The 26,694-nt window shown below is 44.8% G+C and overlaps 1 protein-coding gene across 9 annotated transcripts in view; it reads left to right on the top strand.

The window, feature by feature from the left end:
- The window catches only part of LOC102788058 (nck-associated protein 5-like), a 180,437-nt gene that overhangs the window by 71,164 nt on the left and 82,579 nt on the right, over positions 1–26,694 (top strand). For 5 of the 9 annotated variants that reach the window (XM_087835751.1, XM_087835760.1, XM_087835759.1 and 2 more), the window contains one exon: positions 20,851–20,971. In XM_087835751.1, the coding sequence (XP_087691877.1) occupies positions 20,851–20,971 (121 nt within the window). Of the gene's footprint in view, positions 1–4,448; positions 4,606–20,850; positions 20,972–26,694 lie in introns of those variants that run through there. The other 4 variants (XM_087835752.1, XM_087835755.1, XM_087835756.1 and 1 more) reach the window with 3 other exon arrangements.

Raw genomic sequence — 26,694 nt, forward strand, 5'->3', positions numbered from 1 at the left:
GTGCACCTACGCTTCACTACAGTTGAAATATTGCCAGCTGCAGTGCTTTAAAAACTATCTGTTGTATTTAGCTCCATCTGGGTCAGCATTATCATGCTGCCCACAAAGTAATGCATCAATTATTTAACACTAGAAGGAACTGTTCTTCATAATGAGCACTTTCAAGCCCTCTCTAGCCTCGAGATATCGCTCTGATGAAATGCGAGGCATATCCAGTTCGACGGCAAAGCAAGCTGTGCGTTCGTTTTACGTGATGTGTTTATATTTTACAGGCCAGTCCAGGAATCGGTGCTCGCTGTTGTCTCATTTTAAATATTTTTTTTTTTGGGTGGTAAATTGAGCCAAAAACTTTATTTTGTGCCAGATAAATCCATTTAATAAGGTTACTGAAAGCTTTGATTCCAGCATGAACTCTCCAAATGGGAAATTTGTTTTGAACTCACTTGCAAAAATGCAGTTTACACATCGTGACAGACTTGTAATAGAGTATTTTTGCATGGCTGAATTGCTACTTTCACTTCAGTAAACGTCCTAAATACTTCTTCAACCGCTGCACACATACTACTACTACGAGCACCAGCGTCCTTCTAAACCGAAAGGACCTCAGAGGTGCTGACACTCACGCTGCATGCAGCCACAGCCAGCATACCTCAGACCACCCTGCACCCTATTACAAATCCATATCGACCCACCGGCCCTCCGGCCACTGTCCCAGCACCGGCCTGTCTCCTTCCCTGTACCCCCTCCTCCCTGTGGAATGCTAACCTAGTCTGAGTGTGTGTGTGTGTGACAGTGGTGGAGCCAGGCTGGCTGTGTGGGCGGCCGAGTGTTTCCAAACAGTGGAATCTGTCACTGACACCCCTGGCAGAGCAATAAGCGGCGCCTTAATGAGCTCAGCAGATCACTCAGCACACACACACGCGCGTTCATATACGCATATGAATTTTGCAAACATCATGTGCACACACTTACACAATGGTGTTAGTGGACTTAATTATCACTGTGACAACGTATGGATTATATTTTGCACGTATTGCATGAAGACACGCACGCAATAAACTGTAAATAAAGGATGGGAGTTGCCACCCTGACTTTACATATTAATTAGTGAAGTGACGATTTAAGCTCACGCTCACAGGCTTGGTTAGCAGGGTGCATAAGTGCATAGCACAGACGCAGATAACTGCTAATTAGTGCTGAGTATCATACAGATAAAAGAAAAGAATTTCACCCGGCAACACTGGCACGAAGAATTCTTAGGCTGTCAGTAGTGTTGTTATTACATTAATAAGAGTCCAAAGGGCTCTAACAGCACAAATGCAGTCACAAGATCCAGTTCAGTAACAAGTAGAAAGACATGTATTGGCCTGGCTAGCTAGAATCACCTGTCATTATGCCACACACAACTTTCAGCCCTAATAATGGGGGGGGGGAAAGGGTTTTGTTGTGCTGGGCTATAAATATGTGCTTACAGTAAGGGTGGTCTACAGGGATTGACTCTTTCAGACATGGCTTCATTTTTCAGTCCCAGACGTTGTGCACGTGTACAGTCAGACTGTAGTCTATATAGTAGTGTGCAAAAGTCTTGAATCACCCCGTGTTTCTTGATAATTTGCTTTGTAAATGGGAAATAGATGCAGTGATTTACTGAAATATGTGCGAACATACATGTAAACACACACTAAAGGCAAAACAACAGTGATTGTACAATTCTAACAAGCTCAAAAGTCAGTATTTGGTGTGACCACCTTTATTCTTCAGCACAGTCTGAACTCTTTTAGGCAGCTTTCTTCCTTCCACTGAGACAATTTCTGATGAGGCTTCAGTAGATGATCAGCTGATTCATCTTTAGAAATGAAAAGAAAACGATGTGTTTCTGTGACAGGTTGCTAGAAACAAAGTGGCTAAAGATACCATTTAAAACCAGTTCTTTGCTGAGTTGTCTTTTATGTGTAGTCACAGCACTTGTTCATCCCTTCAGTTATGTTTCTTTTGGTGATTCATAGGTCAGTGTTATGTGGCTTAACAAAAAGTACAAGGACTGGACTGAAAATCAGTGAAAAAGAAACCAATGTCCAAACAGACCAGAAGAAACAAGAAGAAGAAACTTGGAGACGTTTTGCTCAAGAGGAGTGAAAAAAACTTCAAGAAGGTCTGGCTTGGAAGCAAAATATAAAGATATGAGGGGCAGCTGAAGACAAATATGCACCCATGCACATCCACCAGTGTATACCTAAAATGTACGGACTTTAACTTCACATGCTTTCACAAACCCATTCATTATGCAATTACAGTTGTCAGCCCATGCACGCACACACACACACACACACACAGCCACATACAAACATGCAGATATGCACTTATGGTACCATCATTATGTAGTTAAATGGAAGTAAACAATGCTAAGCAAACAAGCATTGCTTATTTCCTGCAGGAAAAAAACACAGTGAGCCTCACATCTGTTGCACTGCACAGCGCTACTCGCTGTTTCGGCACTCCCCGTCGATCAAATTAAAGCCAACGGCACGTTCAATATTTCTTGATTACTGTGCGCGTCCTTGTGTTAATGCTGACTCAGCCATTCATTCATCTGTCTTTATTTTTTTTAGCCCAAATGGGACAATGGTGTGTAATTGGTGACCACCTGCTCGTAAAATCAAATCTCGCTCGCTCCACATTCAGATTTCCCCTCACGAGACAGCTGCGCTTATGATAAACACAATTACCCCGCTCTGCGTGACACTTTGGTCACGAGCGCAATCATCGGGCATCATGAATCTCTCCGAGTTTTATGATGACAAATGGCAATGTCGCTGCCGGCTTTAGGAGACATCTGATAACGAGTGTCACTTTTTTGGGGTTTATCTACCTTCCCTTATCTTGACGTGAGCAAGCCGCTCTATCACCCTCCTGCAGACTCATTTGGCTTCGCGTGATTGTTTGCTGAGGACATCACTGACAGTGGCTGTAGAGCACAGTGGCAGCGATGGCCCCAGCTCTAAGTTTCCCCTGGCCTTTCTTTACCCTCTTTAACTGAGCACTCCTGTCACCGGGACCCTTTTAATTCTCTGCTTTTCACCCGTCCGGTGCCCGCCTCCTCCTGCACTGGTCCTATTGGGGAGCAGACAATAGAACCCCCCCATCACCCTCCTCTTCTTCCCCACTTTTGCCTCTTCATTGCCCCCCCTTCTTCCCATCTCCATCCTGCCTGGGTTGAGGCTGCGGGCTTCATGCTGCAGTTAGTCACAGCCATTCAGCTGGGACTGATTGTGATTGTGGCAGATGGGCCGGAGTCACTCGGCCCAGCAGACCCAAGCACTTCTTTCTTTTTCCTTTTTTTTCTCCTCCTCCTCGCCTTCTCCTTCGCTTTTCGTCTTTTCGCTCTCTTCCTTGCTCTTGATCTCTTCCTCGGTTGTCTCTATCTGTCTTTTGTCAGCACGCTTGTCTCTTTGTGTCGCGGTATTTTCCCCGTCCACATTTCTCTCTCTCTCTTTTTTTTTTTGTACAAGGGCTCAATTTGGCCGGCTTAGGCCTCAGAGTAGGTGGTTGTCAGATCATTTAATGGGGACTGACACCCCCCCCCCCCCCCGATCTCCCCACAGAGCTCCCAATTTGACTATTTTCCCATATTTGCAACTTTCTGTATGATCAAACAAGGGTGCCAGCCTCAGGAAAGGATCAACCAGGTGTGCAGGGAGACAGAGCGACTACCTGAAAGTTGCAACTTTACCACATTTTTGCATGTGTGAGCTCTTCTGTCCCCCCCCCCCCCCCCCCCCCCCCCCCCCCCCCAACCCCTTTTGCTATGAAAGGAGTCCACTTAGTAGAACATTACAAGCCGGCTGCTGCTTGCCTGTTCATGTCCCCTTGTTTGAGGTAAAGATTTGCACCCCCCCCCCCCCAGCCTACAACACTGTTGTCACCCCCCACCTCCTAAAAAAAAAAAAACTCCTCCTTCTCCATGCAAACCCCCACCCCAGCCTCCCGGCCCTCTCTTTCCCCCCTGAGGAAAGATCCACCTTCAGAGAGGCAGCAGAGCAGCCGTCTCCCTGAACACATGTTAAACGTCCTGTAAGCCCGAGGAAGAGGAGGAGGGAGGCAGTCACAGAGAGAGAGGGAGAGGGAGGCTCGGAGACAGACAGCATGAGAGAGAAAGAGATAGAAGCGGAGACAGACTGAGGAGAGAAATATTCGGAGGAAAGATAAAGCCGGGAGGTGGGGTGGTGGGCGGCAGATCGGAGGCACAAAACACTCGGTGTGTTTGTGCGTTTGTGTAAAGAGGAGCCTCGGAGCGCTGAGGGAAGCGTGCATGTAGCAGGAAGGGAGAAGGGAAAGCGGTGTATCGGGAGAAGTCGGTGCACGCCGGCAGAGTGAGGGAGGCAGCAGAGTAGGGGGAAAAGGAGGGAGGGGGGGGGAAGCAAGGACTTTGAGAGCGAGGAAGAGGGAAAGGCAGTCCGGGGCAGAGCCGGCAGCGCTCTGTTTGTGGATGTAAACTTTGTCATCTGCGGGATCAGTCGGACAGCAGCTGCGGAGCAGGAGGAAAGCGTGCCAGTGGATTACCATGCGTGTCCTCTGAATGCACCAGGATGCTGCGTCTCCACGAGGGTAAGGAGCGAGCCGGCGTCAGCCGCTCATGACATGGCAAAAAAAGAAAGAAAGAAACCTTGTTTTCTTGTAAGATTTGATTGTGACTGAAGTACACTTGGCTTGGTTGGGGATTTAAGATGTGCATCACATGCATGCCGGCAGATTCACTGTTACCAGAGCTTTTCCCGGGTTATCCTCGTTTAGGCTTCCTTACTTTGTCCCGAGCTGCAATATTTCCAATTAATCCCCCAGAGGGGGACATGTTTCATATAGAAGGACTGCACACATGTGCGATTTGCACTGATTTGTGAGGGGAATCGCATGTTCTGTTGCTAGTGGCAACAGCATGGGGTCAGGGGTGCTGCATAGAAAAAACAACCCACTTTGTTTCTGACTGATAACACCAGGAAACAGACAAAGTGGAGGTTAAAGAAGCCCAGCTTTGCAGGGATTTGTATGTGCAGGAATGCATAGGCTTCAATTCTTTCCTTATACACTCACTCTCTCTGTCTCGCTTGCTCAGGCAGATTAAGATTTTCTATCCAGCCCACTAATCCCACACTGAAATGAGCTGAACTGGTTGAGGTGGTGGACAATAATATGGAATATTATGTATATATAGTCTTTCCCAGTGAAGTGGCATTAAGACCTGCAGTGTCAAAGTCACGGCAGGTCAGTAGGGGGGGTCTTCCCTTATAGGCAGCCTAATTTGCAGCAGACAGATAGATGCTCAGTGCTTGGTGCCTGCAGTCATCGCAGGGATGCCGGGGCGGCTTTATGTTTTTGGGCTGACTTTGTTATCTCTATAAACAGAACTGCTGGGGAATAGAGAAATGAGAGCATGGGAGAGCATGGGAGGTATCATCACTCTCTTGCTGGTGTTGTCAAAGCGCCAGAGAGAGAAATGCCATTCTGTCTTTTTTTGAGTTAAAGAGAGCTTTTTTTTGCCCTGGGAACTGGTGCTTCCCATCACAAGAGCAAAAAATAGCATCTGGCATGGAGTGGATGCTTTACAGCTGGGAATGCCAATGAATGTAGGCAATCTATGTGAAGGGTAACAAACAGCAGATTAAAAGGTGTTAACTTAAAGCACATTACAGTTGCAGCAGTACCCCAGTATATGAGGCACTTAGGTATATACTGAGGTATTCAGCAGAGAGCGGCCAAACAAAGCCCTAAAATCTCAGCTTCATACTTGACCCTGATCCCCCCGACACACACACACACACACACACACACACACACACACACACACACACACACACACACACACACCATGTTATCTGCTATTTGTTTATGATTTCTTTTGCACCAGCACGTTCCTGACGCCAGTTTCCACCGCAAAAAAGGTAGCACCAGTATTGCAGACGTCAGAAGCACCTACGCGAACCAACCTTGATTTATTTACTCCTAAATCCTGCTGCTGGCTGGTTCTCAGAAGGCCACCAAGAAGAAGTTATTGGAAAGGATGGAAAAGGAGACAAATTGAGGGTGGACATGTGTCAGCTGTTTGGTCTGGTTTCAGTTTAGAGCGTTTATCGGGGAGCACAGGAGCAGTCATTGATATCAACCCCACCGACCAGGGGCGAGGCAGATGTGTTGCCACAGTGGGCAGTTTGAGCCTGTTGCCCTCTCTGAAACCTACCTGGGGATTACTGGATAAGAGGATTGCCAAGTGGAGGGATTTCATTTTATAGAATTAAAACTGTAATTCTCTCCATCCCAGCCATGCCACAGTGCAACCATTATTATCATCCGCCCCCCTTTCCCCCCCCCGGTGCCACACTCTTTTATGACACACTTACTTCATTACTGCATCGTGTGTCCTACATTTAGCCAGCTTTGATTTAACGGTCAAAAGGAGTTCATCACGTGCTGGTGGAAGTTTTGCCATAAGTTCGTTGGTTGGAGTAAACAGTGAGTGCTGCAGTGGTTTGGATGCTGGATGCTGAGCCTAAACGACCCACATAAGCCTTCCTGGAACGTGACAACCATCCCCACTGAAGGGGAAAACAGTCAACCCTACAATATGCTGGACACGCGTGTTAGAGTTTGCTATATTTGAGGATTATTTGCATAGTTAGCTCTGAAAAAATCTATGGTTTCTTTGCCCTGTTTGTAGTGCAGCAGTAGTCCCACCACACTGCAGATTTTGGGCTGTTTTCCAGTTTTTGCTAGCAGATTGAAAAGGACTGATGCACCTTTACTGCTTCACACGTGGGCAGAATTATTTGATTTCTGTAAACAGAACAACAGAGTGTACCACAGATGCCAAAAACAAACAACTTTTAACCAGGAAACTGAGTCTTGAGTCCTGTGTGGGCCCATTTTTCAGTTTGGGGTGTTTTCAGAGGCTATTTTTGGTTATTAATAGAAGAAAATGATGGTTTGGGTTAAAATAAAGTATTTGTTGCTTATCTGAAGTTGATGCATCTACTACAACAGCCTTCAGCTGCAGGTCAAATATCTGGATTCCTCAAAATCTTCAAGAACCTCAAAGAAGTCCAGCAGCACCAAGCACTTTTGACCACTTTGACCTGCCACTTCTTCACAGCACCACCAGAGGTTGTTTGCATCTTGAACACATTTTCAGGTCACGTTGACAGCTTATGAAACAGCCTACGGGATTGCTGTTGGAGGACAGTCTTGACAGATGACATAACCTGAGCGTTTACTTGTCAAACAAAGGCTGGGAAAAGACGACTGTATTTTCTTTCCACCAGTCTGCCTCACTCTCACTCCTGTGCATCCGATTTTCCCAACTTTTCCTCCTCCCCTTTGGTCTCCTCCCCGTATGTGGCGCTCTGTATTCGGTGACCCTCAGCTACCACTCTGGGCTCAGGTCAAACAGAATTACTGAGGAATGTCCCTCTGTTCAATGGCTGGCCCAGTGGGCCTCAGCATGGGAGCACTTCCCCTTCATTGACAGCCAGAGGACTTTCATTTTGAGGGAGGGAGGGGGTTGAGGGCTCCTTCCAGACAAACTTTCCCATATAATTCCCAGAGTCTTTGCAGCGCTGATCGGCACCGTGGAGCCGTAAGCCAGTTTAATGATGTATACGTGTGAGGCACATCTCAGGATCTCGCCCGCTTGAGTCTTGTTGAGACACTCTGCTTCTGTGACTACAGGCCATCCAGCTCAATTAAGGCTGCTTTGAATGCATTCCTCCCCCCCATCCCCCTCGAACTGCACATAGGATCCCTAAAAACAGTATGCAGAGCTCCGTCAGGCTAATACAAACCTGTTTTTGCCAATACATCATCTGAAAAAAAAAAAAAAAAAAAAGCTTGGTAAAGAATCCTGACATTTTGCGAAGCAGCTATTTTTTTGGATGCAAGCAGCCACAACACATTTAATTCCAACTGAAGTCTCATGCTTTGGATGTTAACAAGTTGGAAATGCAGAACAATTGGATTATCAGATGTCTTTTTTTCTTTTTCTATCCTCCTCTGTCTCCCCGTTGGCTCAAGTTAGAGCAATGTCACTCGGGGAAAATATAAAGTTTAATGGTCTGACACAATTTATAACCAATAAAAGGCTTTTATTTGCTAGCTATCAATGGTCTATTGCATGAGCTGACTGTTTTGCCTGGAGACAAAGCATTGCCCAGACACCCTCGCTGACTGTTAATGATGTCATTAGAGCTGGAGCATTTTTGTGGTTTCTAAACAGATGAACTTGCTCCATGTGAGTTCAAAAAGGTGCGAACACTTTGGGTTGGGTTTTTTTTTTTTGCATTTAAACTGCCTGTTTTCCAGTCAGAACTGGCTTAAAATATTGCCTCTGTACAGAAAGCATCTTGGCTTGCAAATTTTTTCCTTTGTAAGAGCTTTTATTGATAAGTCTTAGTGTTGGAAAGGGGGGGGGCAAATCCCCAAATTGGATTTGTTTTTTAGGTCATAGCACTGCATGCCAACAGTTTACAAGATAATATGGTGTTGTCCTTGTTTACTTTACACAGGCTGACACACTTTCACAGTGCGTGCACGCACCTCACAAGTTTTCTCGCTCAAAGCGGTCTAAGCCTGATTTGCCAGCGCTCCCACTTGTTTCATATTTCTCTCCTCGTCACGGTGACGCTTTCAACGGAGCGAGCCGTTTATGAGGTTGGAAAAGGGGGTCAGTGTCGTATTTGAGGTTGCACGGGGGCGGGGAATGTCAACAAACTTCAGCTCCCCTCTATCTTGGCTGTAAATTGTCGGATAATAGTGGGAGAAACATGCGGGACCGTGTCCAGAGGCTGAAGGTGTTGGCGCAGCTGGAAAGGAAATGGAGAGAGGCTGCTGGAGAAGCTCACCTTTTGAAGCTTTAAAACTCTTTTCCAAACACTTCTCTTGTTGTATTTTAGCCGTTTGGTGACAGTCTTTACTTAGAGTGAATTACGGCAGCGTGCAGATGCTTTTAACTGCTTGGTTACCAACATGCCAGAGGGCAAGAACAGGAGCGCTATGGCAATTTTGTGAACACGTAAAAGAGAATTACTGGGACCAGACATACTTAAAGATGGAAGCTACAGTGCAAAGTGACTCTAAGTAAAGCGATGCAACTAAATGCATGAAAAATTGCCTTCAGCACACATGGAGAATAGTTATATTAATGCCATGGCTTTTGCAACAGCTGCCCAGGAACACTGAGGACACATATGTGTGCCCGCAGAGGTGGATTGCAGTAGAGATGGCTGACCCTTGGCTCAAATGTGTCTTGTTTGCAGCACCTTTGTCTTTATTGTATATGCAGTGGCCGTTTGTCCGCTTCTGTAAAGGGTTACTGTTTGCCTGCTTCTCTGAAAACGATGTGTTGACAGCTGTTGTAAAATACCCTGTAGCCTCTGCATGGTCTCCATGAGTCAGCAGAACCTTCTAGCATTGTAGTACAGTAGTACACATGAGGCTCTGTTCCCCAATTACCTCAGTGCAGGCTAGCCGGGGTGTGAAATACAGAACAATGGATGAAACATGTGACTTGGTTATATGTATGTGGGTGCATTTATAGCACTGAACATGCAAAGGGTGCTACATTAGCATTTGCATCTTCTGGCGGTAATGCACTGTTCAGGGTTACTGGACTTTTAAAGCTGAGAAGCCTGTGTGGAAAGGCTCACTGGAGTGGTGTTATTAAAACCTTCTGATGGTAATTTGAACATGTTTGTGCGTCTTTCAGAAAAACAACCTTAATGATTATATTAATCTGAAGTCTTCTGAAAATGTTGCTTTGTGCCTAAATGTGCACCATGCTCACTTTTCCATTGAAGATACAATACTACTGAGTTCTAGTGACCTTTACTTGTCACTTTCAACAAAGTACATCTCACAGTAGCCATGTGCAAAACTATGGCTATCTGCTACTGTGAGATCTACTTTCCATCCATCCATTTTCTTAACATCCAGTTCATGGGTCACAGGGGAGCCTACCTCAGCTGTCATGGAGTGAGAGGTGCGGTTCCCCCCTTGTTGTCGCCCCGTTACGCTCCAACCACGTACGTATATGTTGCATGTAGTGTGGCCTAGATCATAATTGCTTTTTTGAGACTTTCTTACAATAATTTGAGAACAAACTAAGGGTTCACGGAGATATCCTTTTGGCATCTAACGTGATCAAATAAGCAGATGTTTGAACAAGCTTCTGTATCTGCCAAAAAAATGTCATTTTCAGACTCTCCTTTCTATTACTATCTCATTCCAAACATGTCTCTATCATATCTAAAGGAGCACTTTAGTCACCTTGCCATAAACGTGATAAGGGGAGTAAGTTAGTTCTAGGAACCAGAAACTTTTGAAGCTTTTGAAAGCTGAAATGGCTCATTGGAGGAGGATTATTGAGACTTTTGACTTCAATAATTTGAGTGAACACTGACTGGAAGTGAAAACTTTCCAGCAATGAAGCAAGTTGTTCCTTTCTGTTAATATGATGGCATCTCATCCTATGAACTTTTAATGAATACAAGGTATATGTTTGTAATCTTAAAGACGTCTTAAAGTATTTAAAGAACAATTTACGTAATAGGACCTAAGTCTGAATGACAGTGTCACTTTATCAGACCGATGAAGGCATCAACAGTACACATACCATGTCTAAAAGGATGGAAAAACATTTGAGAGTCTTGTAAAAACTCAATGTTGATGGAAAGACTATCACAGTAACTGCTCAGCATCATCTCATTTTCCACCCAGGTCACCTGTAAATACCCAGACATCAGCATGCCTCAAAAGAAACACTTATTAGAAGATCAAACAGCGCCTAAAATCCTCCCACACGTCGCCCTCTTAGTGTCACAAATGTTTCTGTAGCTTTCCAACACAAACCCACCCATTTCATACCACTTCGGTCAGGTGAGGAAGTAAAATAGCCATCTTAGTCTCTTGATTGTCGTCACTCTTCACCACATCGCCAATTTTACAACTCATTTCATCCTGCTTCTGTCTATGATAGCAGGCTTTTATTGCGGCCTTTAAGCGTGGCGTCTTGGCACACGCTGAGACATTCTTGGCCTTTAGACACAGTTGGGCTTCATCTCAAGCGTACAGAGCCTGTATAGATCTGCAGAGATGTTTTGTGTTCATCTCTGGAGAAATATAATAATTTCCCAGGGAAGAAAAAATAAAAAACTGGTTTTGTTTATCTTGTCCGTTTCACAAAAAACAGGAGAACTCCTATATCATGAGGTAATTGCAGTCTTTTGTGAAATGTGCCTCACTTAAACTCAATTATGTGTCAGAGGGTGCGACATAAGTTAGACAGCCATCACTGGGGAAAATTTTAAGCAAACACAAGATTACAACTTGTTGGAGTGTGAGTATGTGGCTGGGAATGCTTTTTGATAAGCTCCGTTTTCCTTCTCTTGCCCCATTTCCACATATCCCCTCAACTGTGTTTGCTAAGGTACAGCAACAGCACCTTTCCAGTTTGGAGTCATCTCTCATTTATGAATTGCACATGAAAGCTTCAAAGTTGTCTGTAAATGTGTGTGTGTGCATGTCTTTGCATATCTTTGCAAGTGTGTTTGTACATGTGTGCTCAGCCATGTGTTTAAGATTGCCCCTCCGTGTGATCATGTCTAGCCCCATCCTCATTCTTCATGAGCCACGCTGGTGAGTAAACCCTCCCGACAGACAAGAAAGGCAGGCGGGCGGGTGCTGCGGCCATTTTTAAAGCACATCTGCTCATCCGTAATGTTTCGTTTCGTCTGGACAGGAATGCATCTGTGGCTTGGAAACAATTGAGGTCAGGCCCTGCTCGCAGAATAAGAAAACATTTAGGGAGACAGACAGCCAGGCAGGCAGGGGTAATCCACGCTTGGCGAATGCATTCCTCTCAGAGGATTCCTTATGTCTGATCTTTGTTGCTTCATAAGTTTTGGAGAAGTTCTGGCCCACTAAACAGTGCATTTAAATCACCGTCTTCACTCTGATTTTGAATATTTTTGCAGAATTCTTTGAAGAGTTTCATGCCTCTGCAGGTGGCAGCTGTTGCCAGAGGCATTAAGCGATTCCACCCCATACATATTTGTGATACTGTATGTCTTAAACACCCTAAAAACACCATCAAATTTGGCACAAATGTAATCAGATGAAAACAGAAGGCATTTTCCACATATTTCTGCAACACCAACGATGATAGTGAATGGACTGGTACTTACGGAGCGTTTTTTTTACTCTGTTTAAGCGTTCAAAGTGTTTTCTAACTACAAGATTCATTCATTCAAGCACACACTCATACAACCACTTTTTTCCTATGCCTAAACACTCTTACGGCCAGAGGGGCAAAATAGCGTGTGATAGCGCTGATATGTGTTGTTTAGTTTTGTGGGTGATTTACAAATGTTGCACTTGGTAACGTCTCACCTGTCCCCAAAGACCCAGTCGCCTTCTTTAGAAACAGCCAAACTCGGAAACTTATCTGCCAGTTCGGCAAACAGTCTGAACACAGTAGTGGCAGGCATATCTGCTCTTTAGGAGTGCTTGCAGTTTTTCTTGACTCACCGTATCTGTAGTGGGAATTAGCATTTGAAAGAGTTCTGGCAATATGAGACGAGAGACATTAATCACTTTGACAATTTTGATTGATTGATTGAGATATATGAAAAGTTTTAGGCTTTTTGTAAAAGCTGTTTGTCCTGATGAATATCTAAGCGCAGGTTTTATGTCCTTTATGTCCACTGAAATCAAAGCGGAAACTCTTCCTATTATTTTAGGTAGGAGTGTGGTCTGTTTAACACGACTTGACTCTACTGTCTTGAAGATGGAAGATGAGGAGACACAGAAGAATTAATGAGATTTTGCTTGTCAAAGTGTCTCCAAAAGCCACATTTTAGACCTCAACTCAAGAACTTATCCACTGATTGTGCCAATTTTTCTACATAGACACTTAATAGGATAAAAGAAGCAATGACTTTTTGAGGTTTTGAAGAATTCCCTGAAGTTCTTTTAAGTGGGAAAGGCAAAAAAATTTTCACACAGTCTAGTTCACAGAGATTGCCGCCATCAATCACACGCTCCAAGATTATGTCAATGCTTAGAGTCGGAGGAGGGAAAAAAAGAAAACAAAGCTACCCGGTGCGTTCTGTCAGACTCCTGTGAAGTACCGAAAGCTAGATGTTATCTCGGAGGGAAAAGCATAAACAACTCGGAGCGCTCAACATGTTGTTGACTTTGGATTAATCTCGCTAATCGTGATCATCTCAACTCGCCTAACTACATTGCTCAGTGTAGCACACACGTGTCCAAACAAAGTCCAGTACGCAACTCCTTAAATTAAAACTAAGTATGAGTCATGATGATGAAGTTATGTATGGGTGTTGAGATGACCCACATTCTTAGTGTTTGTCAAGCACACTTTTGTCCAGATTCACATCACAGGGAGGCATTTATCATACATACTTGGTCAGACTAACAGTGTTTCTGAGTGTCTAATGCAGATTATTGCTCCACAACATCAAACAAGGACTATGTTGCTGATTAGAAACGTGTCTTTTTGGAAAATAAAGACATTATTAGGCCACATGGCAGCCTGAAAAGGCGTGTGTTCTTTGTGTGCTCACAGCAGAACCTCATCACATTTCACCTCGTCAATAATTGATGGTCTTCGGTGGTGAGGTAAGGCTCATTGTGCCGGGTTGTCTGGCTGCCTGGCTGGCTGGATGGCTGGGTGTGTGAGGTGCTGACATGTGGCTCATGTTTTTCCGCTGCCCTTCACTGCAGACGGGGGTCCGTGACGAGCGACAGGAGGTCAGGAACCAGCTGTGGCTGGGAAACGGGGGATCGCCGCGGGTCAGGCCACTCCTCGCCATCCACCGCAGTGCTTCGTGGTGATTGATTGAACCTGCCTAATGCATTGGGACCAATTGAACGGTCACAGATGTGCAAGCCCCACCCCCTCAGACGCCCGTGCAGATGAAAGTGTTTACACCGACGCTGATTTTGATGCCATCTCGGCATTTGGGGTTCGACTGCAGAAAGGAATTCCTGCATTAAAGTCTTAAGGAAATGATGCTTTAATGATACGTTGCCTTTGTTGGCACAGGACTTTTTAATTACACATAATGAAGTGGGACTTTTTCAAGTTCATTTTCTCCATGAGAATGTCAGGGAACCCATGCAGAACATGAGAAATTAAAGTTGTGCAAATCCATTTCACACCCCATCTCGACTTTACTCTCTTGGCAGTTGTAACTCTGTTTTCCTGTCAGGCTGGCTTGGATGTTGTAACTTATCAAACGCATCAGTAAGCCTATTGTCCCGCACTAGGGTTTGGGACTGGGTTGATTTTTTTGGGCGGATCGGTACAGAGAAGGTTACATAACACAGCTGTAGAAGGATTAAGGATGGGAATGACTGGTCCGGAGTCAGGATCCCTCTGAAGAGGGCGCCCTATGTGGGCCATGGGGATTGCGTGCGTATCAGGGCTCTTAACCCAGCAGGAGTGCAGACGCTAATACATAAATGCATGGCAGCTCTGCTCTCATCCAAACATTTATGCATCCCTCCTGGCCACTCTGTGTACAGTTGTGGCTGAGAACGATTGAAATGTTTAGCTCCCCCATAAGCCTCGATGACAATACTAGAGAGATGGTTTATATTTATGCATCTTTTATGCATCAGGATGCATGTGTTTATGTCAAAGTGAGTAACTTCTGCAGGGAAAAAGCTGAACCAGTATGTGGTGTTTAAGAGGACAGATTAAACGCACTTGATAGCGGTGTACAGTACCGCGAGGGAAAGAGGAAACCAAAATACAGGAGACAGCGCTTCTCCCTCTTTCATTATGTGCTTAGCAGCAAACAATGTACAGTGGATTAAACCACCTGTATGGAAGAGCCGTGATAACAGTGATGAAAACACGGGCTAAACGTCTGCCTCCCACAATGTAGTTCAAAGCGCAGGGCTCCACAACATGTCAGCTCAAGCTGTGATTGATCCTCTCTCGGCCCTGACAGGTCGTGTCTTTGCATGCATGCACGCCACCGCCGCTGCGACGCTAGAGGAAAGAGCGGGTGCACACGGAGGGTTTACACAGCGTCTGAGCTCAGGAGACTGAGCAGAGGAAACAGGGTTGATCTGCTGTGAATGCGGCGGGGCGGGTGTTATGTTCGCTCTGCGCTGCGCTGTCTGTCTTATCTCAGAGACGGGGCGGCGTTTGACGCTGAAGGAAATGCATGTGAAAAGGAAAGACTGTGATCTGTGAGGTGTGTGGGTGGATGGCAGGTAGTGCGAGTTAAGAATGTAACAAAGCAGGTGCACAAACCAGGCATGTAAGCCAAGATTTTCATCACAAACTAGATGTTAAATCACTGTTTAAGCTTTAAGTGGACTCTACTAGAGCTGCTTTATATGATTTATAGTTCAAAATAAGATTTATTTATCTTACACAAAGCCACTGTCTGAAACCAGCTCCTTCCTTTATGAAAACTTCATCCTGACTGGTCCCGCTTTACAAACAGAGATTAAACAGCAGGTGGGTGGGGCTTCTGTGATGACTGTGCTAGGGCTAACTGCTCATTTGGAGCCAAGAGTAGAAAAAAAACTGTCTGAAACTGAGTTTGTTTGAAGCCTGAGCCTGTGACTCACAAACTAAGCTTAATATTTGAACACTTGACCATGTTTAATACAAGCATTGTAACTGTACTAAATCCACTTTAAAGTACTGCTTTTTGACATGATCAGACTACATGACAACCTTACTCTCGTTGCATTTTCATGAAGTTTCAATTTGTGTACTGAAGAGAAGTGCACTTGCAACTGGGGTTATCAGGTGGTTTGGGTATCTCCACTGGTGCTTGGTGGGATTCCCTTCTTTAGTAAGTCATCACCGCTATCAGGTGATTGCAATCAGCAGGAGAAACTGGAGGCCCACACCTCTCGCTACCGGCTGCTGAAACTCACTGAGCCAAGCTTCGTGACGGGTTTCAGTGGAGGTGGAAAGTGTGCACACGGTCAGCTGTCAGCTTGTGCTTTCATCACAAGATCAGGATGAAGAAGACAAACGCTTTCAAGTGTGAAATATATAAAGTTGGGGCTTCGAGTCCAAAGAGAATCATTCACTTTTGCCTCACTGAAAATATTTTTAGCTCATTTAAAGGACATTTTTTTGTAATAAGCAAAATATCCAGGGCTGAAAATCTAAGCAAACATGGAAGTGTGTAAAACTGCAGTTCGTCAAGTGGCCACTTGAGGCTCACTCTAAGGGCCCCATATTAAAATAAACAGGATTACAGCGTGCTAATCTTCTGCAGCTATATTGGGGGTACCTGCGAGCAGCCCTAATAACACAGCCTTAATGTGTTATTAGGGCTGCTCGCATTAAGCTAACCATTAGTGAGCTTTGTCATGCTTTCTTCTAGGTCCAAAAATTCAAGATGGTGACAGCTGTAATGGTGTAGATCTAGAATCCAAAACTCCACAAACAAAAGGGTGATGTCACTGTGGCCGCATACATCTTTTATATACAGTCTATGGGCAATAAACACAAACAATCTGACAGGTTATAAACAAAACCCAGATTATCCTGATTTATGTGGAAGGCTCTGGCTTGTCTCTTCTATTTGCGTCTTCCCACTGTGACGGATTACATGCTTTCAGTATGGTTTTGATAATTTGGCTGCATCGCTGTCCAAACTGTTGGCTGATTGTTTGCCTGCTCATGTTTCTAGCCCCTGTAAAACTTTGTTAATGTTATCATAACCACTCGAAACAACGTCCATAACTGAGAAAATAAGACCCGGCTTGTTATAAAATGGAATTACCCTTTAAAATGAGGCGTTTAGGGACCGCGTGCCTGCGTTTTGACCCGTTTGGACGACATTCATGAGAACATGTGGAGGGAAAAATGAAAACATCGTAATTAATGTGTTAACATGGCTCTTTGCATACCAAACTAGAGCCTTCTGCGAGAGATGGGCTTGAGATAAAGTCCCTGACTCTAACAGCCGTCAGGTTGGACTCTGTCTGACTATTTCGGGGCCAGTTTACACAGCTGGTAAAAGTTTACGACGTGATGGATCTCGCATCCATTGGGGTTGAAATGCACATGACAAATTTGGAGTGGAATATGTCAGTCTAAACACAGGCATAAACACACACAGAGTACATTACAGATTGCATTCATGTGCGCTTGAATGCAGTTCAGATATCATATAATTCCACACCAGCGCCAACTGGATGCAAGACGTCGCCAGTGAGCGTTTTGCACTGGAATACTGTTTTGACTACCGCTCGTGCCAATTACTATAATTACGTTTAACACAGAATGTCAAATTGTTCTATATTTGGCGGCGATTTTTGCCTCCGGGCGCAGTTGGCTCATGCTCCGTTGCTCCTGGAACATGCCTGTACATAAGTGGCCTGAAACTTAACCCTTTACAGCGCTGTGACGCTCAGCCATAACACAGACTGGAGGAATGCCAGGCCGGTCCCGTTTAACAAAACAATATCTGCAGTGAGAACTTCCAGAGTTTTTTTTTTTTAATGAAGGTGGTGTAATGGTGTACAGTGTGCTGTAATGGGAAGAGACACATTGTGTAATGTAAACACGAGTGTATTAGTCAGGTGTGGGGCATGCGTTCACACGGAATTTATGAATGCAGTAACCAATGCAGTAAAAGTCCAGAATACACACCCAAACGCACACGCGCACACACCCCTGCTTGCTTTACAGCATCGGCACTCTGCTTGACTTCCTCCTGAATTCGTCACTGCCACAGTGCGTGTTTCACAATCGGCTCGTTTAGCTCGCCTTTGTCTTAATCAGTGTTTTCCCATTAGAGGAATCACTGCAGTGGGAATGCCATCCAGGAGCAGGAGCAGAAACGTAGCCCACTTTGTATTTTTCCTGTTCAGTCCAGACGGTCGATTCATCCATCACCACCCGCCTCTGTCAGCTGTCTCTTAATCACCGAGGGGTTTTCCCTCCGGCAGGTAAGCCCCTCAGAAACAGCGGCGTCTTGTCAAAGACTGCGAGGCGGTGAGGAGTTGTTACTCATGAGCTATTTTTGGGGGGTTTGGATGTCTGCTATTGTTGAAGAAATGTGAAAAATGTGCAGGTGATTGGGATTACTCGGGGCTGTCTGGTGTATCTGCTTCTTTATTGGGTCCCACAGCCCCACATTAGGTGTGCTGTGAAGACAAAACAGTCGGGAACAAGACTTGGACAAAAACTTTGCTCCTGAGCTGCACACCTAAGGTTTTGTAAGATGATGCAATTCATTTATTAGGTTTGGTTTTTTTGACTCATTACTGTCTTTTTTAAGTAAGTTAATTATTTTCAAGCATTTTTTAAAGCAACTATCATATTTACCTCCTAGCAGACCTGGCTTTCAAGCCGGTCTGCAGAAACATTAATAAGTGGGTGATAACACATCATGTGCCTCTTGTAATGCACGTAGAGGACTATATTTACAACAATAATGACTTGAACAGATTCACTCAGAGGCTACGCTGCCAAAGGAGGCTTTTTGATCCCCTTACACATTTGTTGTTTTCCCAGAAATACGGATAGAAACACTTGTATACTGACAAGCCTTCAGCAAACACATTCACAGTCTGGCTTGTCCTGGAGCACCGCTTCAGTTGTTGTGGATGCCTCAGGAGGGGCTTTAAAACAGGGTTTTTTATTATCCGTGCTAGTGTGCCAAGATTTATCCCATTAAAGTCTGGAATGCCCTCACGTGGGAAATGGATTGGATGTGCACAGTCAATTTCTTTGTTCAGCTCTGTGCGTATTTGTGTGGAAGAGTTTGTTATGAGTGTGTGTGTGTCTGCCTGTAAGGCTGTAGGGTCTGGCGCGAGGATGCCCAGCTTTTTTTTTCTTTTCTTTTTTTTTTGTTTCCTCTGAGCTATTTTTGTCTGGATAGAACCGCGAACTCTGTTTTGCGTAGTTAGCCGACGACCTCGCCTCTTCCATGTGTGTGTCTGCTGGTTTGCTTGCAGGCGTGTGTGGGTTCTGCCAAAGTTGGAGATAGATGGAGGGCAGAAGTGTTGGTTTCTTGTATAGTGAGCTGATATTGATCTTGGATATCTGATACCAACCACTTAGTAAACAAGAAATGATTAGCTAACTCGAGGAATTTGATTTGCCCAGTAGAGAGCTTGAGTGTCCTCTGATGATGATAAATTTGATTTTGCAGCTGAGGGGAGGCTTCTCTTTCTATTTTCATCACAGCCTTTACGCACGAATAGAGGGAGTGAGTCTTAGGTGTGAAGACAGTTGTTGATGTTTTTGTAAGATAAAAGTAAGATGAAAGATGGAAACAAAACAAGAATTGCTCTAAATAAAAGGATGACTAAGTGGTTTCAGGTTTGTGAGGCATGATATCCTATTGGAGGAATATCAGGATTGTCTGGCAGCTGGACGTCTTTCTGTTGAAGATGTTTCATCTCTCATCCAACAAAAGTCGACTCAAGGCGCTTTACATTGTAAGGTAAAGACTCCACAATAATACAGAGAAAACCCCAACTATGAATCCCCCTATAAACAAGAACCTGGAGAGACTGGGGAGGAAAAACTCCTTTTTAACAGGAAGAAACCTCTGGCAAAACAAGACTTAGCCATCTGCCATGACTGGTTGGGGATGAGGAAAGGGAGACAGGGCAAAAGTACCCATGCTGGGTGTCCCTTAGTGTATTAATAGCTAACTGTAGCAGAATGTACTAAATTGGTGACATTTTGACTAAAATTTTTGACGTGTAAAAAAAATCCAAGTGGTCCCGGGATTGATCCTTGAGGGACACCTTTGGTATGCTTGGAAAATTATGAGTGGTTGCCTGGTGACTGCATTGGATTTTTCTTTGGTTGCAGCCAGTTGCAACAACCAGCTGATCAGAGGTTGAGCCTGTAATAGCCTCAACGTCTGGGTGACCAGCTTTGATCTCAAGGTGATTTCACAGGTCACCTGGTGTGAGGCAACCAGCCTCAAACTACTTCGGTCTGACTCAAATTGATTCCTGTTGCATTGCAATCAACCTGAGTCACTCTCTGATGTGTCTCCTTGCACTATTAACAAATGCAAGAATGCAAAGGCAATGAGATTGCAAGTCCGTTCCACGTAGTCAAAATAATGTAACCTGTGCCACTGTTTTCTTTCACAGCCTTTTTTAAAGCGACTTTTGTATTAAAAGCTAGAAGCTAAATGCTAATTTATGCATTTTATTGGGACAAACGTTTTGTCACTCATCCAAGTAACCTTTTTAGTCTAAAGACTTTCATAATCAACTTCATGGGATTTACTTACCTGGATGATTAAGCGTGCATTGAGGTATTTAGCACCTAAACCTAACCAGTGAAAGAAGTGAGGATAAAAAGAGAGGGAAAAATTTAATTAATGTTCAAGGTCCAAAGAAAACGGAACGAATGGGATCCTGGTTGGAAACCCAACATCCTCCTCCTCCCTATCTTCTGTTGTGATCTTTTGAGGACTCTTTCCAACTATCTGGAAACCACAGATGTAGTGCTGGCACCAAGGCCAAAGAGCTACCTTGTGGATAATGGAGACATGCAGGTGGCCTCTCATAAAATTGCATTATCAAACACTCTGGGACAAGAATGGTTTGCATTTTCTAAGACATACTAGAGTCCCACAAGCATAGCACTTACAGGATCAGTGGACTAGTAGAGAATGAATATGTTTTTGGGTACTTCTTGATTTGCCACTTTGTTAGCACTCAGACCTGGCACACTGGGCTGCTGACTGACTGGCCACACACTGACTCATTCTTATTTTCCTTCCCCCCTCTCTCTCTCTCTCCCCTCCATCTCCTGTTTCTTTGGTTTAGGGAAAAGTTGGCTGTGGCTCGCCTGCAGAGGGAAGTCGCACGGAGCAAGAGCGAAGGAACAATGGTAAAGTACAGTGGAAGTGCTCGGCCCTATCATCTTCACGAAGCCAGAAAAGCCACAGTATGTTCACTCCACGTACATACCCACACAGAAACCGTCAGGCTCAGCCAAAACTGTTGTGTTGGCTGAGTGTCTCGACACCTCATCAGAAGCTCTTGAAGGCAGTAATCCTGTAGAAATGCATGTGTAGGCAATAATAGAAGCAAGTACAAAAATACTGTGTTATGTGACAGTTGCCTGTTTGTGGAAAAAGCAGTGCGTTGCATAAATTTGACCTTTTCTGCACAAACTACAGGTACTTGAATGCACTGCCAGGCTCTGTGACCATAGAATGCTGCACACTGCGTCGTGTCTCTGGTAGAAAGTGCTGATGTGCCGTTCTTTTATGAGTTCTGGAGGTGGTCATTAGCATACATATGCGCTCAAAGCAGCGTATATGTTTGTGTCTGCGTTTCCACAAATGTGTCTGAATGCATTTATAGAGTGTGTGTTTGTAAGCGAGGTCAGGAAGCGAGAAGAACCGGGTGATGAAGCGGGGCTCAGCTGATTGCAGCCTCCGAGCAGACGCTCTAACCACAGGCCCAGCTGTTTCACTGCACCCCAGTGACGCCTCTGATTCTGTGTGGCAGCAGGCCTAAAGCTACAGCACACAAGGGCCGACACGCTCCGAGATCTCCTCACCGCTGCGTGTGATTATTGATCCCCAAAGGAGGAATGCTCTATTCTTTCTTCATACCTCTTCAGAGTTGTAGAGGTCAGAGCACAGGGTCAGATACTGAGCAGAGCTCCCTCCTTGGAGATGGGCAGGGGTTTGGCATGTTGCTCAAGGGCATTTTAGCACAGTAGATACTGAATTTATCGGCTGTACCAGATGTGTAGCTAAGTTTGTGCTTTGGCTTGTAAATATAGACACTAAAAGAGCACAGACAGAGACCAGCTTTACCTCTAGGACTTGTTGATGTCAGCAGATGTCAGAGGAAATCACGCTGGAGTCAGCCAGCGCTTGCTTTCTGACCTCTGGTTGACTCCAAACTGTCGCCCCCAAGCATGGCCCAGTGTGTGAAACAAGAAGGTTCATTATTGATTTTGAAAAAGGTTCAGCATTGATGGGTTGACACACTGTTGATGAATGGAATATGAACCTGACCATCACTGTTCCTTATAGGCTAGTTGTTTAAGTTGTGTCCAGTGTGTTGCGAAATCAAAATGTATATGTAGATGAAACTGATTTGGTGTTAGATCTCAATAGCTATTGAAAAAATTCATTCACTGTGTGTTTGGGGTGTCAGTTTTGGGATTGAAATATTAAAGAAAACAAATGAAACTGAGACTTTTCAAAGTTGTTGGGAAAGAAAATTTTCCTGCAAGTTTGCGTGATCATATTTTTGTGATGATATTTGGGCGATGTGGTCCAAAACAGCCGTCCTTTTTAAGATACATTTGGGCCAGACTAAACAGCCCAAAATCAAGTTAGTGTTTGTTGAAGAATAAAAGGGCCACGGACACTTGGTGATTGGTGGTATTTACCTTTAAAATCAAATTTTGTACAAACCCAAAAGATCTTTGTTTCAACCACAGAATGTCTGTAACAGACTGAAGTAGCCACTTTGAAGTTTGTGGGTTACTGTGTTGAAGCCTCTTGTTTAGTTGTTTGGTCACTGATATCCTATGCTACAGTTACAGTAGGGAACAAAACAGTAACTGGAGACCTCAGTGTGGCCAAAATGAGTGAGACTGTGTAAGATCACCACTCATAGTCAGATGAGATCTTCAAAGTGATTTGAAGGCGATAAAAAAGTCAGTCTGCTCTCAGTTTGCAGTTGAATGGGGTCAAATTGACAATTAGATGCAATCTGTTTGTGATAATACAGTGACCGAGTGTGATAAATGATCAAAAATGATAAATCTGCTTACATTCAGACCCGAGCCACAGATATGAAACAGAAATGCTTCCACAAACAGCCACGTAGCTGCTGCAAGAGGGTGATTTAACTGCAAAATGACATTGGTGCTCGATAACCTTGCTTTTATATAGGATTGTACCCAGAAGACAACCAGTTGTTTGAGTTACATTCTGAGTTCCTACAAACTTCTAATCCGATTGTCACATTGTCCTGTGGTTGATTCATTTTGTGCCGTGAACACAGTTTTCTTGGAGACCCACATTCTGGTCCACCAAACCAAATAACAGCCATAAGCAGGAGATGTGTTGATGCACGCTCAGTCATCAAGGTGAAGAAGTCCCAGAAAGCTGAATCTGTTCATCTGGATGTTGTGTTTTCAGTGGGAAAGCTCTGAAACCTCCCAGGAATACCCGTGAGAGAGTCGAAGGGAGTCCATTTGGACGTTGCGTTGGACATCCTCACTGAGAACACATCATTCAGATGAACAGATTCAGCTTTTTGGGGCACAAGTAGGAGAGTTCATGTGGACCACACCAGCAGAGGTTGGTTGCTGTTGCCCCCCACTTTTTCCTTTCTTTTTCCTGCGTGTGCTTACACCAAAGTGTCCACACGTTTGCGTGTCAACACCTCCTCCTCTAACAGTAACCCAGCTTCCTCTGACCTCAGTGCAGCCCAACCAAAATATATCTTTCGCCATGCTGCGAGCCTCCCCAGAAGGCCCGGCTCTCCAACTGACACGACTGGATGACATGCTAATTATTACTTTAGAGGGCGACGTGAGTTACTGTCTGCGCATGCACAGTGTTGAGAGAGGGATGAGTTATCTGTGCCAGACAGGAGGAGGGCGAGGGAGGGGGGGTATGGAGGAAGAAAGGGAGGAGGGGGATATCACTAAGCTCCATTTGAAATTGGGATTATCCCCATTGGATTCCCCTTCCACTCTCTCTCTGGCATTCCTGGGAGGCTTCGGAGCTCAGGCGAGGTTCTTCAATAGGAGTGAAAAAAGAGGCTGCTGCGTAAAGGAGATAATTGTCAAAGTGCTGCCAGAGTGAAGTGGAAACTGGAAACCACCCCCAGCCTGCGTCCAGTCATAGACCCTCAAAACCCATCGCCTTCTTCCCCAACATCCCCCACATCTTCGCCTGCAAGGGGATGAACCGATAGAGTCAGATTAAAACAGTGCAGACTTTTGAAGTGGCACTACCCCGCCTCTGTATCTGATGCCTCTCTTTAGCAGCCTCTGATCGCTGCCTCGATCTGATCGCATAAGGCGATCAGAGATGCCGCGAGAGTGTGCGGCAGTGTTTTTGCAGCGCCATCACGACTCCATTGTGTAGGAAAAAGAAAGGGAAGGGTATCTTTATGATCGTGCAGGGCGCTAGGAAACATTGCCACGATCGTAAGCCTCGGGTTTCGCATATGAAACAGCACTAACTGCACAGTTTACTGAGGAGTGTGTGCTTTAATTCGGCGTCCCGCCGCGAAGCACGAATACTGCTGGCAGCTTGAAGCTGCACAACTCTTGTTATGGATCGTTTGGGAGAATCACATGAAACCTTTTTAAATAATTTGCAGGGCAATCAGTAATTAGGCCTGCGCTGCATTTCACCACATATATGACCACACAAGATGCGTTTTGTTATTAGTGAAAATGATCCGCCTGTCTTACGCCTCTCACTGCTTCTTAAACTTCACATCAAGGCTCAGACGTGCTGCTTTTGGCCCACTCTGCTGAAACTCCTGCTAGAAAAACAGCAGGTTTCCCTTTAGGTGTTTGACAAAGCACAGGTCGGGGTTTATACTGCGAGAGCCTCGGCCTCTTTCCAGCAAGCTCGCTCCCGTTTGTTCGCGGCCTCGTCGCTGCTGTAGGTTTTCCCTGGAATTCTTCACGCCCCGATCCCAGAGGCGTGGTGCGGTGAGGTGCCGGGCAGGGCAGGGCAGAGCTGCTCTCTGTCTCCCACTTTTCTTTTGATGCTACTCCGAAGTGCAGTCTAAGTCCATCAGGGGCAGGATGCCGAGGTTTCCTGTCAGGGGCAGAGAACAGAAGTCTGCGTGTAGGCTTGTAAAGGCGGCGCTGCCTGCTCTGTGGGCTGAGGGGGCGGAGGGGGGCTGGGCTCGCCATTAAAAAGGCATTTAAAGCTGTTAGGTGAGATTATGACCGCTGGAAACGGCTGTCTAAACAATATGTGAAAATAAATGATCTGGCTTTGAGAACAACTAGCTTTATTTTTCTTTGGGTTTTGTGGATGCTCTGTGATATCCGAGCCTCGCCTCGTGCATACCCACACACTGCCGTTTCCACGGGCGTTCGGGCTGATTGCGGCGTTTGATTCTTTCACGGTTGAGCGAAGCATACATGCAAGTGATAAAAGGGAATTGTTTTTTATTATTTGCCTCAACTCCTCGGCTTAATTGTGCAACTTGCTCATTTAAAAATCTGATTTCTCCGGAGCATTTCATGTAGAAAATGAAGTTAAGATAAAGGAGGACGATGGGGGAGGCGCTGCGTTTGTGAATATAAAGTGAGAGCACAGCATGGTTAAATAAGCCTCCAAGCCACGATAGGAATCAGCTATTTCTGTACATGAAAATGGATTTTGCGTATGCTGCAATCTTCAAGAGTGTGTGACATAGTTTGTAACGCCACATCAAGTAACATTTGCGGTTCTCTGATGAGGGAATGTCCCTTTTTTAACAGGTTGTTTCACCCGAATCTATCTTGTTGCTACTTCAGCTTCAGGATTTCATTCAATAATTCAACATAGTCACTGAGGAAGCAGCCCTGGATAGCTCTGCAGTATGTCTGTGTTGGACTTTTACAAACATTTACACACTTTTATAGCTGGTATCAAGATTCTAAGCTAAAGCATGACTTGGGGTAGGCTTTAATGTAGACTGATAGAGGAGGTGTCAGATATTCCAGGAAATATCGGACTTAAATCATCCACCTACTCGTCGAGAGGTCGGTGGGTTGATCCCCTTGCTCTTTTCACCTACATGTTGAAGTATCCTTGGGCAAGATATCGAACCCATGTTGCTAAGAAAAACAGCACTCCAGACAAGGGGTGGTGAAGAGCGAGGACCCAACATTAATGGTAAATAATTTTTATACAGTGCTTTTTAATGCATTTCTTATATTACACAGGATGCATCAAAGAGCAACTGAGTTTAGTATCTTGCCCAAGGCATACAGGCTGGAGCAGTCAGGGATCAAACCACCAACCTTTGGATTAATAGATGATCTGCTCTACCTCCTGAGCTACAGCCAGGCCGAAGACAGGCAAGCTTGTTTAACAAAAAAGCAAGATGTCTATTTTGGCTGATGGCGGGCAGTACAAAGCATTCAAAACACAGGAAAACATGTTGGAAACCCTGTGGCGAGGAGGTGGTGACTATAAATACTGAATTATTTGCTGAATTAATCAGCAAAGATGACACAAGGGATCAAAACTAAAAGCAAAGCACAATGAACTAACTCTCAAAATAAAGCAGGAAGTGGGAAAACCAAATGGGGAAAAAGCAGACACATGGATGAACTTAGCAGGGAAACTTGACAAAGGTGAAATGAACACTGAGGGAGGAATAAACTCCAAAGCACCAGGGAACTAGGAATAGCACTAATTACACTAAAGGTAAATGTAAACACTAAACAAACCAGAAATTAAATAGATCTTAAAAATAAACAAAACTCTAAAGTCCAAAAACTTAAAAACGCTCAATAAATGGACCACAGGTTGTTCCACTTTCTCAAGTGTCACTACAGCATAGAGAGTAGCTGGCGAGTGTTTACAGCAAGTTGCTATCTCTCTTGCAAACTGCTAGCAACAGCATCAATATGCTAGTGACCAAAGCAATCGCAAGGAGTTTGTTTTACCTATT

Source organism: Neolamprologus brichardi, chromosome 23, assembly GCF_056152115.1.
Source record: "Neolamprologus brichardi isolate AB-2024 chromosome 23, ASM5615211v1, whole genome shotgun sequence".
NCBI classification, from domain to species: domain Eukaryota; kingdom Metazoa; phylum Chordata; class Actinopteri; order Cichliformes; family Cichlidae; genus Neolamprologus; species Neolamprologus brichardi.